At 45.9% G+C, this 17,641-nt stretch overlaps 1 protein-coding gene across 2 annotated transcripts in view; it reads left to right on the top strand.

Moving 5' to 3' along the window:
* The first annotated feature begins 9,480 nt into the window (after nt 1-9,480).
* Nucleotides 9,481-17,641, top strand: part of LOC135898466 (transmembrane protein 248-like) — a 31,908-nt gene continuing 23,747 nt past the window's right edge. For both annotated transcript variants that reach the window (XM_065427394.1, XM_065427395.1), the window contains exons 1-4: nt 9,481-9,693; nt 11,735-11,900; nt 15,226-15,562; nt 17,475-17,625. In XM_065427394.1, coding sequence (XP_065283466.1) covers nt 11,745-11,900; nt 15,226-15,562; nt 17,475-17,625 — 644 coding nt within the window. In that variant the 5' untranslated portion in view covers nt 9,481-9,693; nt 11,735-11,744. The remainder of the gene's footprint in view (nt 9,694-11,734; nt 11,901-15,225; nt 15,563-17,474; nt 17,626-17,641) is intronic.

The raw sequence follows: 17,641 nt of genomic DNA on the forward strand, positions 1-17,641 counted from the left end.
TCTCGTACGATGTTGACGCATCGAAAACGTTCAAGCCACCGGTCAATGGGGGACCGCGAAGAATGTTCTGCGCGGACGCGGACAAAGGGCACGAGGCAGTTAAGCTCCTCGTCGTTCCGTAGTTCTTTTCAAAGCTCAGCGTGCAGTTCGAAGAAACGCAAGGTGGTAGGACGAGACCAGGTGGGCAGTAGCGACGCGGTCAATCGAGTTTGTGTTGAAAGCGGGGCGCGAGGACGCAAATTGGCAGGAGACCGTAACGTCTCGGGGGAGCTGATAGTTAGTCAGCCCTTTTGTTGTCTCTCGGCAGCCAGAGTAGCTTTCAGACCACGGCCACCCCGAGTACGGCTCAGAGTGTGAGTCAGACATAAGCAATCGGGAACGGGAGGCCAAGAGCGCTTCCGTAGAAATGAAGTGTTTGTTTTTTATTTTTGAGCATCGGAAAATTTCGCGATTTGAGACTAGAGTTTCTTTCAATGTGTAAGGTTTGAGCTTTGTTTATGTTTTGGTTTGAGAAAGCTCCGAGATTTGAAAGATGCGTTTTAAGTAAACGTGTAGTCTCGCGAGATGCTCATTAATAGGTCTCCTCGATTTGGCTACACTTCCTGCACTAGTTCAGGGGGTGCAGCACTCAAGCACTCGATTTGCCAGTGCAGCTAGCGCCACCTGCACTTCGACACTCGATTTGACGTCGTGCTGCACGAGTTCATGTACACTTTGGCACTAGACTCTCCGCAAGTTCTTTTCTCGTGCACGTAGTGCAAGGCTCTTGGTAGCAGACGACACATGCGGTTCCGTGGCCATGCGGGTGTTGGTAGACGGCATCGACGGCGCCTGTTATTGGTAACGCAGCACGGACGCCAGTTTTCTTCAGGATGTGTACGCAGCATCTTGTTAAGGGCGCTTTCCGGGTTCAGCTGCTGCTAAGTGCACTGAAGGCCGGGATTTTCCCACAGGTCACAGTCGTTTGTATTAATTTTCCCGAGCTTACTGCTACCTCGACGTTAAGTTTACGCGAAACCACATCGGTCCGCCGTTTGAAACGTTGTGCCATATATGATTCAGAAAGGTGTGGAAACTGCGCTTGGTCATGCTTTCTGAATAATTATGCCGAAGTTGAACTAATTTCCTGGTACTAATGCATAAGTTCTTCTCAGAGGACAAAAAAGGCCATTGCGCACACGTTTACGCTTGCGGCACACACCAACAAAAGAAAAGCCACAGCCGCCCAGTCGCAGCAGACGAAGACCTGAACGTTCATGCACTTTCGTCCTCGATTTGACCGCTGCACCGAAAGCGCTAGTGTGGCGCTACACTCGCACTTCAAGAACTGGCGGTACACTGGCACGACACTTTTCTGAACTTGTGCAGAAAGTGCAGCCAAATCGAGGAGACCAAGTAGATTGGCTTTTTTTGTGTGTGTGTAAGTAACCTGAGGGTCAAGGTTATCGTCGAAAGGCCTATGGTAACGCGCGTGTGTTTTATTTAACCTTCTTTCATTTTAAGTGTTGAATTTTTTAAGGTTAAGCGCGTAGATTTTCAGTTAGTGCATGATTTGCACGGAGAAGCGTTCTTAGTTCCATTAGCGCGTGTCCTGTGTGGACGGAAGGAAGCAGACTTTATGACTGGGTTGCTAGTGTGTGTGGAAGGCAGCCGTATTCTGACTTCTTTAGTGAGCGTGCGTGGAAAGAGTTAGTAGAAGACGCATTGGTTTGAGTTCTGCGGGGTGTATAAGTCCCGCGAGTTTAATAGTTCGTTTACGTCACGTGTCCTGTAGGATTTTCAGGGAAGAAACGTGAGTAAGCGTAAATGAAAAGTTTGCCTACAACGCAAGTACGCGTTTTGTTTAGTGACCACAAGGCTAGTGCGCTTGTGATTACGTACTTGTGAGCTTGACCAGATTGTTCAGTGGCATCAATACGTGCGATAAGTACGCCACTGCGATAGATTGGAAACATGCTGTTCGTGTAGTTAGGCCACTTAAGTTATGGTCGGCTGTTTTCATTTGTTGTTTGCATCGTCAACGACCCTTTTGTTTTGCAGCAGCAATAATAGTCTGGTTTGTGGGCAATCGAGGAGAAATGGATAGCTGTTTGGAAGGGTGGTTGGAACTGTTTGGTCAAAATTGGGGGAACTAAAAGATCAGGGTTGATTTTGACTCAGTAATAGCCTGGCGAGTCAGGGGTGAAGAGCCTGCGCTTACACGTGGGGCAGCGCTGTGTTGTTTGGTTTGTTTGACGTTTGTTCTCCAGGGCCTAGGATCCCGAAGTTCGTCAAACGAGGCTCGACCCCAGTACCCTGCAGCTTCTTTCAGCGTTCCTCATGGCCAGCGAATTGAGTTCACCGGCCATTCAGAACTACCGGGGCGAGGACGAGCTGTTAGATATGGCGCCGTTTCCGGAGGCTACTTCGAGTTCCCCAAACCACTTCGAGTCGCAGCACATCTAATTGAGGAATGCAGAAGCAGGAAAGCGCATTCCAGAGAAGCGGCCGAACAAACAAGTTTAAGGCAACAAGTTCACGTGCCAACAAGTTCGTGCGCCGCCGGGATTAGCAGGTGGGCATCCGACAATGGAGCATGAGCTAAAGCCCCTTAAACTTCGTAAAGTAGTGCCACGCTTTGAAGAATGCCGCCCTCCTCCAGCGCTCTGGCCGAAGCCGACACCGCGTCGCTATTGGCCTAATGGCATCACGTGGCCCCTTGCGCCGGCTTTGTTTGTTTACAGTCGCGCTTCAGTGCCATCTTTGCTCGAGAAGCGGCGCTTGTTGGCGGCATTCTTTCCGTTCCTATTCTGTGTTGTTTTGATCTTGTGAACGCCTTGAAGGATGTTTTGTGGCAACTGCGACGTCGCTTCACGTCATTTTCTGTTACCATGACCTGCTGCGCGTTTGGATGCCAATATAGTTTTAGCAAAGGCAAGAATATGTTCGCGATACCGTCCGGTAAGCGCAACGGGTTAAGAAGAAAGACGTGGCTTCACCGAATCGGGAGGGAGAACTTCCGACCAACTTCCTCCGCGCGACTATGTGATGTAAGTTGTGACTCTCTGAGTATTGTATGTGCCAGGCTTGCGTATTGTGCTGCGGGCAATAACGTAGTAGATATTGCACAGTTCACTGTGCATATTGTCATTTGTACGCACACTTTAACATGATTTTTACGCAACGTCTGCTTTGCTTATATGCGCACAACGTGGTCGTGTTAGTCATATTTGGTGCGCTTGATCGTTTTGAACGCCAACCGGCTTGAGTTCGCGGGCACGCGAGGTTGCGCGCGATAACGTGATTACGAAATTTGTAAGATTCAGCGCAGTCCTTTTGATAAAATTTCAGTCTCGATCATGAAAGCGCCTCAGGAGAGCAACTCTCTGCCTTTGGTGGTTACTTACTAGCCTTCTTTAGATAGACTAGCTTTGTTTGCCACATTTGTTCGTGTTCCTCGTTGGCGGTCGCCCGGTGGATTTGCGATACAGAGGCACCGATGAAAAGCGTGCGTGCTCTCCCGAAACAGTGTTACGCGGTGCGTTCGTCGTCGAGCGACCGCATCATAGGTAACTGAGACGTATGTGCTAATTCGCGTGAGCTTTAAAGTGTGCGAGGCTGAAGATGCGGCGGTGCAGCACTCGCAAAGAAAACGTGCGGTCGCCCGCCCGTTCCCTGGCTGATTTAGTCGTCGTTCGTGCTTAGTTGTTTGCTCGTTCGTTCGCACGCTCGTTTAGTCGTTTGCTCGCTCGTTAGTTCGCGCGCTCATATAGTCGTTCGCTTGCTCGTCTATGCTACTATTAGTTTCTACAGTCACTATGCCTTATTGAGACGCGCTTGCTGTAGGACTCTTAGGCTGGTGCGTTTATTTACGCAATGAGACAATAAATGGTGCACATGGACTTGTGACTGCAAAGGCAAATCTGTAATGCATCTATGTAAAAATAAACTGTTAACTTGCAACTCGAATGCCGTTTCATATCATTTTAACCTATGGATAAAACCATTTCACTTGCCGCAATTTCGGCCGCGTCATGGCGGGGGGATTCTTTGCGCGATCATGACTTCACTAATAAAGTCATATCTCGCAAATGTTACTTCGAAGGGAGTTCAACCGTCCTCAATGCATGCACCTCAGTGCAACTCGGTTCGCGACAAGTACGTCACTTAGTAAACGGACGAACCAACGCAAGATGAAGTGTTATTCGTGATAAGTCATTAACCTCAAAAAATTACTGAAGGCCACAGTAGTCTTGTTTGAGATTGGGTCAAGCATTGTTATCGCGCTCCCGCTTCGCGCACGAATGCTAAAAACTCATTTTATTTTCTTGTGTACGCACAGTCCCGACTCGATGATCGGCCGCGGTATTTCTGTCGGCGTTGAGACACGAGAAACATAATAGCACCAGCGCCCACCTCTGAGGCTTTGCGCGCGCTTAGATTGGCAAGCACGCACGTTGGCGGCACTGTAGCTTGTAATACACTTTCGAGCCTCCAGAGCAGTGATCTCCGTCAGCCTTTGTACGTCATAGCTGATACGCGCCGCGAATTCACATGGTAAGGGCGGCGCGGATTCTTTAGGCTGAGGGCTTGCTGGAAGCCAAGAGGTTGTCATTCGATGGTAAACGTGTTATTTACAACCATTCGCAACAATATCTTGCGACACGCCCTTGACAAATGTTGCGTACCTAACTGTAGGGCACGCTATACATTCGCAGTCGTCAACGCACAGCGTTAACACTCCGTCAGATACTTTTTAAAGAAATTGTTATCAAAAATGAAACAAAAGCTGCCGTTACCGAATTTGTATAAGCATCCGACTAAAGATTCTATGCTGTACACGAAGTTACGCGGAGCTGGAAAGCCAACGTGAACGCCTAAAGAGCACTACCTTGCTATGCGTGCATTCACTCTGCGAAAGGTCGTCTGCTGCGCTCGAGCAAGTAGGCGGTGCCATGGTCGAGGAGGGAGCGTGAAAGAGAGGGGAAACGAGGAGAAGTGAAGGCGGAGGAGGAGAGTGGCACTACTTTACGAAGTTTCAGGGGCTTTAAGCATGAGCAGCCCCCTCCTTCTCCAGCCTAGAAGTGGATTGCCAGTCTGCGAGGCAAGACCGCAGAGAGCCGCCAGGTGCGACACCGCGACACGGGCGCCTACCATTGGCAGAAAGTGGCGTCATCGGAGCGGACTCTCCCATTGGTGAAACATGACGTGACTTACAGTGCTCGAAGGGTTTATAAGAAGCCTTCCAGAGAGACCTGAGGATTCTGGGATATTCCCTGATTCCCTGATTCACCTCTCTCGAACTTCTTGCCGCGGGCCGCAGCGTCCGAGTTGCTGCTGGCCCGTAATGACTGCACAAATGTTACTTGTCGCTCACCTCCCTGTACATAATGTAGAATAAACCCTCCCAAGTTTGGGTTTTCATCCCGGAGTCCGTCCCTCAACCCCTACAGCTGTAGCTGCCAGCTATAGGTTGCTGTTTCTTCAACTGTTAACGTTGGTTTCTGCTGTGCACAACGGCCAACATGCGCGTCGAATGGTGTCCCATAGGGAGACAACTTTGTTGGAACACTGTCCGATAGATGCGAGCTTCGGTGAAAGAAATAAAAAAATGAAACAAAGAAAAGCGGGTTGCTATATTTGTTTCAATGCTTCACTTTCTTTCTTTTCTTTTTAAAGCTTTCACGTAAATTTAATTACTACGTACCACACGCTTTCGAGTTTCGGTGCTACATACCTTACATACGGGCGGAAACAACACGGACTAATATAATGTAAGGATTATTTTCGCTAGATCTTATAGTTTCATCTCCATACACCGTGCACGGCCTGTCGACTACGGTGAAAACGTTGGGCGAATATTTATAACAGATCTGTTATAACGATCTATTCATCGCCTTTTACGCTGTTTCGCAACTACGCGGTTAATTGATTCGGGTTAGCAACTAATATATATATATATATATATATATATATATATATATATATATATATATATATATATATATATATATATATATATATATATCAGACACGCACCGAAAGGGGGGCCCGGGGAAAATAGGGCCCCCCCCCCCCCCCGAGATTAAAATGCATACCCCCCCCCCCCTCCCCACCCACGCCACAGCTTCTCCCACACATTCCTAAAGTGCTGCCAAATTAATGTTGACACTTGACAGCTATTCGGTGGTCAACATTCTGCTGCCTTTTTCACTCCTTTTGGATGGCGGTAGTCATCGGCATCTCCTGGGGTGTGAAGGCCAGTTTCCTCATCGATTTGGTGCCCACGCGATCAACTCGAGCTGCATTCAGTTGTCACCGTCTTTTCGACAGACAGACAGACAAAGAACTTTTATTTTGGTCCTGAGAAGACGATGAGTGTCCCCGTTAGGGGTCAGCGTCTGCGGGCCGCACCCACGACGGAGCCGGGAGGTTGAAAATCTTGGCGATATCGCGGGCTCTCTGGACAGCCCTGAGTTGCTCTTCCTTGGCGGAGCTGGTGACGAGCCGGAGCCAGTCTTCCTCCGTAGAGGGAGACCCTGAGCCCCCGCACAAGTCGGGGCACTGCCAGAGCATGTGCTTAAGAATGCATCTGGGATGTCCACAGCGCGGACAGCCCGGGTTGATGCCACCTAGGAACTTTGAGCAAATAAATGGAGACGGATACGTCTCCGTCTGCAGCATCCACAGGGTGATTGCCTGTGGTCAATCACGTGCTTATGGTAGAAATCCCAGCATGCCCTTGTGGGGTCTGAGGTGGGATTCTCACCCCGTACTCTTGGGACAAAGGAACGTCAACACAGTAGTGCAAACAATCACAAGGGCATTTATTGCACCTTTCATACATCAATGCCTGCTAGCCGAGTTGCTATCCACAAAACATGCCGATGGGCGCGCGACAAATCTAGAAGTCCGACTTACCGCGACCGCAAGCGAGCGAATGTGTTCGCCCCATGCTGGATCCCAACGCCTGGTCGTTCGCGTGTATAGTCACGCGAATCGCGGCGCGTTCGAAGGCGGCCAAGCGAGACGGTCTCGCCGAAGCATCGGTCGGCGCGCACGCGGGAGACGTCCCCCGCCGTGCGCCGACCCGCCGGGAAAGAGGGCCGCTGCACGTGCGGCACGGCACGTCCGTCCCGCTGGCTGTCTGGAACCCAAGAAAGCAAGCGCCTTCCTTTCGGCGCCCAAGTAACCTCGCGGCCCCGCTCACCCAGGCGCTTCCTCCTCCACCCCTCCTATCGCCCCAGCCTCCTCCGCTCCCCCATTGGCCAATCTGTGTCACGTGAAAGGATGCCCCGCGCTTTTGTATATTTTTTTCTTTCCGGCGCAAAGCAGGCGCCGTGCTTTTGTATATCTTTTCTTTCCAGCGCGCTGCGACCCCCATTCTTGGGCCTACGCGACGAAAGTACGGCAGGCGGTTTGAAGGAGCGCGGTAGTTTTATACAATGTGTTAGGGCCGAGTGCTTAATTGCGATGCTGTGCTGCTGCGTCTACGGTTGCCACAACAGACCCAGTGACGGCAAAAAGCTTTTTGCTTTACCATCCGTCGGGCGCAACGCAAAACGAAGAAAAGTGTGGATTCACAAGATCGGGCGGGCTGACTTCGAGCAAGTGGCAAAGAACGCGCGGCTTTGTGAAGTAAGTGCCACGGCTCCTCCAACCTCTTCCTTTGACGCCCGTGTCAAAACGGGCCCGTGTCCAGTGCACTGGGGGCGCGTTAAAGAACCCCAGCTGGAAAAAAATTAATCCGGAGCCCCCATTATGGCGTGTCTTATGAGATCGTGGTGTTGGGATGTAAAACCCAAGAATCAACTTTTTTTCTGTCTTGTGTGCCTTGACTGTTCCAGTTAACGCAACACTGCTTCCTTGTGAAAACTTACAACGCAAAAGAATACAGACGCACGTAGTATACAGAGATAAAATTAGCACTTCAACAAAAGTGTTGCTGGTGCCAATGAGGGGAGGGGGATAATTATTTTTTGAACCTCTTTCCAGTTGTCCCATCAAGTTCCTTCTTTTTTTTCTATCAAATTCTAACCATTTGCACTGTAATAAATAAATAACGATTTCATATGCTGGTACGTTGTTCAAATTATCTATACCGCCTATGTGTGAAAACGTTGCTCATGGCCACCACAACCTGTGCATGAGCTAAGTACATTTGTAAAAGGCGCGGAACAGAAACGGCCCTGCTGCCAGGCATTGCTGACCGCAGACAGTCGGAATCTCTCACGCGCCGGCCGAACAAAAGCATCCTGCAGGTACGTAAATTAACCTACGAAACCACGTGCACATACTTTCGCGCTGTCAAAACCTGAAACTCTGGTAATTACTCGCGTGTCTGAGCACACCGCGTGCTTGTGTCGTGCTTCAGCAACACGAACTTTCAACGTGCGCGCGCTTTACGCCTTAAATACGCCTTGAATAATGGTGCTTTTCTCTATTTCTTCCGCAAATCCGACACGACATTCTTAAGGCCAGTTACCGACGGACAAAGAAAGATCTAGATTGAAAAAAATGCTCCGCAGGACTCGAACGAACTTTTCCGCGGATTTCCTCCCGTAGCGTGTTAGCCGTCGTCTGCTACGGCAGGCCCACCGCCGGCGGCGCCACCGTCGAGGCCGCGCCGAGCGGAGGAGGAGGGAAGTGAATGGCGCTACTTTGGGAGATTGAGGGGCTTTATTAGCAGCGCAACACCCGCGCCATCTCTCGGAGTGCGCTTCAACCACATCGACCGCGCTGACGTCACGCAGGCCACGCGGCGAAGCGGGACCACAGGAGACGCGCTATGCGGGAAAAACATCAGGGGAGGCGCGAGGGTCGCGCATCCCCACACTCTTTGAATTTCATCATTTCTTCTACCTTTATTTCTTTCTTTTTTTTCGTGGCTTTCGACTTATATTGTTACATGACGCTCCCTCGTATTTCTTTACTCCATGCATGTGCTAAAACTTCGTTTTGTACTAAGAGGTTATATATACTTAAACCTTCTTGGTTTTGTACCATTGCGTACTCAGCATCGTCTTCTAGCTTTATTAATTACAGTTAATATGTGATCGACTTTTGCGATGCTACATGCGCGCTCTCCAGAAGCGACGTGCGCGGCACCAAGCACGCTCAGGAAGGAGTTCGCTCAGCTTCAGGGCGGGTATTATAGGTGATGTGTGGTGCGTAATGCTGCAATTTGATATTGCATGTGCGTGCGACGCATGCAGTACTGTGGATCGACGCTTTGGGCGCCCTGTCGAGATTCAAATACCGCGCTGCATCGATAACGGTGACGGCAACGCTGGTTCACTGCAAGATACCATGCAAGAGACAATCGTCGGCTACGGGCATTGGTTGACTTTGCTAAACAGCATTCGGGATAAGCGTGCCTAGAAATATAATACCATATGTTGGACAGTATTGTATTTATCCAAATCTACACAGCCATACACAGCACAAACGAAAGCTCGAGAGCCCCGAGACTTGAGAGTCCAAATTTACATGAGCCATTATGAGCCATTCCAGTGTGAAGTTGTAGCCGATTGCATCCAGATCAGCATCGTAACAGTTCGCTTTCTGTTTTCGTTGTAGCGTAGTTTCGGGCTTGCTTCCCACCTTTATTGCTTTCGAGAAGTTGTGAACCAACTTTCTGGGCCTAGCACGTGAATTAAAACGAGCATGTGAGACCGTGACATTTCTGTTTGTGCTTGGAAAACTGCTCGCGAGGTAAGCCCTTGCGCGAAATCATATAGCGCGCTTTGGTTATCTGAGATCTCGGTTGTGTCCAGCAGCGTAATATGCTTTTAAATTAAGCTTATGTAAACTCTGTTGTATAAAAACTCTGCGACACGGCATCTGTACTAGCAACGAACCTGTCGAGACGAGATGCAATCGCGAAACTTCATCCGTTTGATTTACACAATGAATATTTGCACTTTAGTGATCAAAATGTCGCGACAAGTTTCATTGCACTTTCCTTCACCATCAAACAGTTTTGTCTTACCAGCAACGCAACGTTGCTCTTTGTGGTAAATTCAATAGCACATAGGCGCAGCTCTGGGTTACATTTCGTTCACTTTGCATGTGAGCACTGAATGCATGGCGTGCGGGCTCAATACTGAACTTAACAGACTCGTCTACCATGTGTTTATTGGGAAAGTGCGCAGTTGTGCTCATTCTCAAGTGTGCTGGATTCGTTACCACGTCGGAATGGAAGGCATCCTGCAGATAATTTGCCCATGGCGTGGCCTGACTATGAACATATTGTAGTATTCGTAACATAATTGCACAATTCAAGCTAAAGCCATCTTGTTGATCGGCGTACCGTTATTGACGTGTTTTGAATTTTTAAATTTTCTTTGACATTTTATTAGAGGCTTCTTTCCCACATGACAAACCCACAACTGCTTTTTTCAATGTACAGAATGCAACACCGGCAACTAAATTCAGTTATATCTTTACTCTCTATGCAAGCGTATGTGCTGCATGAGCATGGGAATACAACTGATGCTCAAACACATGCTTCTAACTGAGTTTTGAGGATATTAGGTAGCATTGCCAAGATTCAGTGAAAGAAATCCACATTCTTATTATCATAACATATGCACCTTCCTAGCACCGACGACCGCATAGTTACTGCATGCACTCAGCTTGGCTTTCGCCTTTTTGTGAAAGGAGGTAGCAGAGAGACGAAATTACGTTCGTTTGTATTTCCCTTAAAAATATACTTATAGAAGTGCCACAGCTTATGTGAGTTGTGTTGAAGTCCTGTACACACAACATATCTTTTGTAAACAGGCTTCTTATACCGAATTATTTCAGTTTCCCATGCTCCAGAGCTCCCAATGCAGATATTTAGTGTACTGAACAATGGATTTGCAGAAGTTGTAGCAGCTGCCAATATTATATGGTTTAATTATCAAATAGTGATGTATGGTTCTATATTGACCTACCTTCCCCTGGTTGTGGAAAGTACACCATAGTCTAGTATTACAGTTAACGTTTGTGTGTTTGTTTACATTTCTGCCGCCAGTTTTTGGTTTCATATTGTTGTCTACTTGGTGAGTTCTACCACCACAAGGTACAGAGCAGACAGGGTATGCAGCATTCATGGTAAATACCCAACTGCAGCATTTGCATTCACAGTCTTCACGAGTGCAAATTACACACCTGTAGACTTTCAACTGCTTGGTCTAGCTCACATTATGCTCACATCATCAATTGCAAATGGGGGCGGGGGGCTTCTTAGTGGCATATTTCACACCCCAATTTACATTAAATAATTATGTACTCAATATTACCAGCAGAACATTGCAGTCTGCATTTTGGTGCATCTGCTATATGTTAAAGTTTTTCAACACCTTAATCAATTACCAGTCCCGTTAACTAAGTCGCAGTTGTGTTCCACTGCTGAGCATGAGGTCCTAACTTCATTTCTTGGCTGCCACAGCCACATTTTAATGAAAGCATGCTTGTATGCATATAATTATGTGCACGCTAACTCCAACATAGTCAAAATTAATCTGAAACAGGCCACTGTAGGCATGTTTCATAGCATAGGTGTAGCTGTGGGATGTTATATTCAAATCAGTCATCTCCTTGCACAAAGTATTTTTGTAAAGCAGTTACTCAGCTTTCTCCCACTGATTATGATTACTGCAAATCTTATCTGGACTTTTCTAGAATATAGGTTTTGGCCATTTGTATAATGATGAAATGCTGGCATCATTTGTGACAGTTCTTTCCCTTTTATTTTATTTTCTTCCAGCTTTTCAGCTATGACTGTAGGAGTAGTACAAAACCTGCGGGGCTTTGCCCAAAGTCATCCACCACTGCTGGTGTTCAGCTCGTGTCTTTTGGCCTTTGGAGTCACAATGATTGTCCTGGCCTACATTATTGGAGGCACAGAGCTGCCCAATCCAGACATCGACATGGTGACCAGTATTATATATATATATATATTTTCTAAGAGTCAACTCGACCATGCAAAGAGCTCGGGTCTCTTAGTAAAAACACAGTTGTGCATGCACAGCAGCGCCTTATGTGCATTTTCTCAACAACTGCTTGTACAGTTTGCAAGCTTATATGCTGCAGGCACTGTGGCTCAGGGTGCATTCCATTTGGGCTTGGAAGAGATGTGCTGCATCACCAGAGCTATGCCACTAAGCTGTTGGAATACCAGTAGAGCTAATTTAACTCCTTCACTGCCCATGACAAGGTACCTCAGCATCACAATGAGCATACTCTGGCGCCAATGACAAATTCACTCGTCGTGAACTTTCCATAATTTTTGCACACATGCGTATGAGCAGTTTCTTGTAATTTTGACAAATAAATAATGCGCTATGACTTTTGCTATTTTTTCAACTATACCAGTAAAAATGCAATAAGCATTACTCGTACCATATTTTAGAAAAAAAAATTATATCAATATGAGCAGGTCTAAAAAAAGAAGCTCTGCACTTTCAAATGCTTTTTTTTTTCAGAATTTGGCACAGCAGTTAAGGAGTTAAAGAGATTTTGTTGTCATGAGTGCTCATGCAGCAGTCTTGATGCAGTCGTTTTTGTTAAGCTAAGGATTTTGCTGAGTAGTATGTTTTCCTGTGAAATTTTGTTGTGTAGTGTGCTTTGTAGTAATCGCCAAAAGTCTGAATTACTTCCATTATACCTCCAATTCTTTTCATTCAGCCTTGTTTTAGGCTATGTTCACACTTGTTGTCGAAGCAGGCGAAAGAGAAAAAAAGCCCCTAGAAATCTAAAAAGCGTTTCTACCTGAACAGGTGAAAAACTAGGCGGTTAGCCAGATCACTCTGGAACCAAATTTGTTGCCTGGGTGAAAGCGTTTCCACATCACCGGAAGCTGGACCAGCATGTAAACATTTAACATGGCACCCAAAGTGTCAGCGGCAATGCTAATCGGTGCAATCATAAATTACCCTGCGCTGTGCGATAAAACACACAGCCTCTACAAGAACACCTTCCACAATAGTGACATTTGAGCAAAAATTGCTGAGGAGCTGGGGATTAGCAGAAGGTGCATCAGCAAAGCGCAGCATTGCCCCGACTTCTTGAGCTTTTGCAGAGCCGAGCAAATCTATAACCACCACTTTCTGGGCTTCTGCTTCTTCAGCTGCTCCTTACGCATATCTGAAAACAACAGGCTAAGTGGATTAAAACTATTTATTTGTCTTCTATATTCATCATTAGAATCAGCGTGGGTGAAGTTGCATGCAATCACTCCTTTTGATAACCAATGGATCAGTGGATGAACATATTGTCTGAAATGGCATAGTGTCTGGTGTTGCACTTCTAAGCCTGAGGGCACAGGATCGAATCCCCGTCCAGCCATATTTTGATGGGGGTGAAATGCAATAACACCTGTGTACCATGCATTTGGTGCATGTTAAGAACCCCAGGTGGTCAAAATTAATACAGAGTCCCCCATTACAATGTACCTCATTATCATATCGTGGTTTTGGCACACAAAGCCCCACAATTTAAAAAAATTAAATAAAAAACGGTGTGGTGACAAGTGCCGCCAAGTGGACAAGTGTGCTCACAGTAGGTGGATTTGGGGAAACAAATGTGGACATGTTGGACATGTGTGGAAAACAATGTCCACCCGCTTTCGCATTTTCACTCTCTTTTTGCTTACCAAGTGTGAATGAAGCCTTACACAAACTTGTGCACTCCCTTTTGGAAATATTCGCATAACGTGAGGGTTGCCACGGAGTCAGATTTTCTGCTTACAAAGCACGGCTGGAGATAAGATGGAGTCAAATGGATCAAATTAAGGAGCAGCATTTTACCATGCTAGTGACAATCCAACACCATGGTGACCATGATAGTATGTATAGGAGGGTAGAGTTTATTTGTAGTAAAAAATAAACCAAAGTGTAAATTAATTTTATACATAATTTCCCAACTTATAAATGCATATCTTCCTGTGGATTGGCACCTTTCTAATACCGTTCTCGTAAATAGAAGTAGGTTGTGTCAGTAGCCGGTTGCTCACTTACTCCACTGCATTGTTGTCGTCGAATTACTGCCCTCTCAAAGCTTCTTTGAGTGGCCCAAAGAGATTAAAGTCATAGGGCGATAAGTTAGGGCTCTTGGGAGGATGTTCCAGTCATTTCCAATACATCTCTCATAATTTTACACATGTGACAGTGGCAATGTGGGGTCTAGTGTTGTAATATAGAAGAATCACTTTATGTATTGGTTAATCACACCTTTTATAGTGATAAGCAGCTTAACCTCACTCAAAAGTTCACAGCATTTATGGTGCAGTGATTGTGCAAGAACTAAATATGCAAAACGCTTCGCTGGTCCTAAAAAACAGTTGCAGACACCTTGCCAGCTGACAGCCGAGTCTTGGCTTTGACAAGGGCTACATCACCTTCTTTCTCCACTCCATGCTTGCTTGTTTCGAATCAAGCATGTAGTCATGTACCCAAGTTTCATCATAGGTAATCATGCTATTCCAAAAACGCATTCCTTTTTGCTCAAATCGCGCTGGGAGCTGCGGACACATGTGCAAACATGCCAACTTGTGTTCTGCTGTCAAAAGACATGGTGCACACTGGGCTCTCGCTTTCTGGAGTCCTAGGTCCTTTGTGATAATGTATAAAGTGCTTTCATAATTTATGCCTATCTTAGAAGAAATTTTGGAAACATTCAAATGTTGGTCACCCTTCAGAATATCATGAACGACTCGAATGTACTGCTCCATAATGCTTGTCTGGGGTGATGATTATGGTCCTTGTTTTCAACCTCTTCAAGGGCTTTCATGAATTCCTTATGCCAGGTGAACACACGTGGCTTTGACAATGTTTGATCCGTGCTGTCAATTGTACAGTTTCGGTTGGTTTTACATCCTCATGACAAGAAACTTCATAATATATGTTGCGCAGTCAACAAATACTTCTTTGTCAGACATCGTATGATTGACTACTGAAGGTGTGTACGAGACCGGCCAGCTGCTCACGTAATTCCTCACTCGCCTACCTAACACGTCATCAAGCAGCAGCGCACGTAAATCGATAGAATGCGCTCTGCAATAAAAGTCTCATTTATATTTGATCCACCCTTGTATGCCATCACTGCATCTTGTGCTTCTCTTCTTCGTGTATCTGTGCTGTTGCTAAAGTAGACCTATGACAGGGGTCTTCATTACTGCTGGAAAAATATGCAAGATATAAATTGTTCTTCACTGGTGTTGTCAGAGCTTTTTGTTTATTTATTTCTTGTCCTTTCTAGGATTGGAATGTGTTTCTTACACATCTCTCCGAGTTGCACTACTGTGTCGGACCTCAATCAAACCCTGGGAATGAAGGGCTACAGTTTGGAGGTGGAAAGCGCTCTGTGCCACCACTTGCTGCTTCTAATGTAACTGCTGATGTGCCCGGTGTAAAGGCTGTGGACAGGGCGAAGAGCCTGAGCGCACTGCTTCCAGACTTGGGCTCTGGTGACCCCAAAGATGACAGCCCCAATGTCACAGTCGCCGTGGCAGTGCCAGCGACTTTCTTTCGGGAGGCCCTGTCCAGCCCCGTGTTTTGGCATGGCAATGCTCGGGGGTACATGCTAGGTTTTTCAGGTGAGAATTTATTTTTCAGGTCAGTGGAGTAATCAGTTTTAATTTTCACATTTCAGGTAGCTGTAGTAAAGAGCTTTTGTTATTTTTAGCTTTGTTTTGGTGAATAGCGTAGGTGCGTAAGTGTATCACAGACTCCCACCATAGTGTGTCTGTGCAATACGGGGAAGCAGAACCTCAGGAGAATCGAGGGTCATACAGGGAATGCTAGTGTTAGTGGATGCAAGTGAGTCAAGTTTCCCCACACCGTGCACGAACACATTATTTTTTAGTAAACACCGCAAGCACAAATATGGGAGAGAATAAATATAACTCACAGTTTGGTACTCCTAGATAAACTGTTTGTTTACACCTTGCAAACGTGCAAAACTATTTCACTATAAATTTTTTTTTACATAACCTTGTATACTTAGTTTCTACTGTCTCTAGAAGTGAAGTTTTCGAGTGAATGCGAATATGTAACCAGATTCCAACCTTATGGCAATGAAATGCACTTTGCAGTGTCATGAAGATAAATTAATGATATTATGTTGAGAAAAACAAAAATACATGAACGAAATCAACATATTTGCATTAAACTTGATGCAGAACTACAATATAGCTGGAATGTGAAATTTTTTTTCTTAAAATGCTCCCATCAGTTGTCACACACTCCTAAAGCCTGAATCCAAAACTTCGCACACATTCTGCTGTTTCGTTATGAATTCAGGTTATCACCTGATTTTGGAGGCCTTGAGGTTGTTCGTGGTCATGCAGTATTCTTTAAAGCAAACCTTTTTTTGCATATCTCCCCAAGATTTGTCATGTCGTTGTAATCATAAAGGTGGTGGTTGTTGTTGGCTGTCTCTCATAGTAGAAGCTGTCGCTATCATGGATATAATCACTTTTGCAAGGTTTTACATGACTCAGCACTGGACACTTCGATGTATAGAGCCGAGAGCATTTTTGGAGCTCTGCTAAGCTCTCTGGCTTCGCACAGTGTCATTCCTAGAACTCTTTAGCCGAGTCATACGAAATCTTGTGAAAATGATAGTATCACCGAAAGGGATCACTTGAGAATATTGCCCTAATTTTGCCTGGCAAAGTGCGCCACTATGACTGATGGACGCATTCATCATCCAAATCTGCTGTGCATTTCTTATCATGATGTACCATATTGTGTTTCCAGCTCATGAAAGCTTCATGCATACTGATTTTAACAATGCATGGGTTCTACATGACTTAAAAAAATCATTTTTTCCCTGTCTTCTCTGCACCCCAGTTGTATTACACGAAGAACATGCAGTGATACTCAATGGTATCCTCTTGTCAGAAGATATGTAGTAGAGCACATTCTCATAAAACCAGGCTTGAGACTTAATGGCCCTGTAGATGGGAACCAAATCATAAACTTAGACATACTGCTTTACAGCATTCGCACTGTTGTTGTACAAGAGGCCAGTCTTTGAATACAGGTTCATTTGCAAATCAGCACTGTGCATATGTGTATGTCTCTTCTTTTTTCCTGTTGTTCTGCACTGCAAGTTACTGAGCATTAACATTCAGCCAAGGCTTCAGAACAGTCACCAACATTTTATCAAATACACAGTACTCATTTTCACTGTTTTCTGCATTTTCTTCAATAATGTCTTTAGTGCTTCTGCAAAAAATTTTTCTACTGTGCTCTGTTGTTTGTTTATTTTTTTTAGATTCTTTGGGTTTATCCGAAATGCTACAAATATTGCATTATCTCATAGCCAAACCAACCTGAAACACACACACATGTATCTACATTCACTTCAGTAAAAACTAAATCACTCAACAATCAGCTCTACTTTAGTCTATTTTCTTGTTCTTTCTGCACTTTTGAAAGGGAACTGACTTGCTCAATTTTACAATTCTTCTACGCCTGTGATGTCGCTCTCTCCTTGTGCAGGGAAACGAGCGAAGGAGCAGCTCCTGCTCACCATGATCCTGTGGCCTCGCATCAACGACACCATGGCAGCCTGTGCTGGGAAGCACTGCCATGTGGATACAGACACCTGCATTATTCTGCAGGGACCTTCGCACCTCCTGCCCAAGACTAAGTAAGCTCAGTAGCTA

The sequence above is a fragment of the Dermacentor albipictus genome, chromosome 2 (assembly GCF_038994185.2).
Source record: "Dermacentor albipictus isolate Rhodes 1998 colony chromosome 2, USDA_Dalb.pri_finalv2, whole genome shotgun sequence".
In the NCBI taxonomy this organism is placed as follows: Eukaryota; Metazoa; Arthropoda; class Arachnida; order Ixodida; family Ixodidae; genus Dermacentor; species Dermacentor albipictus.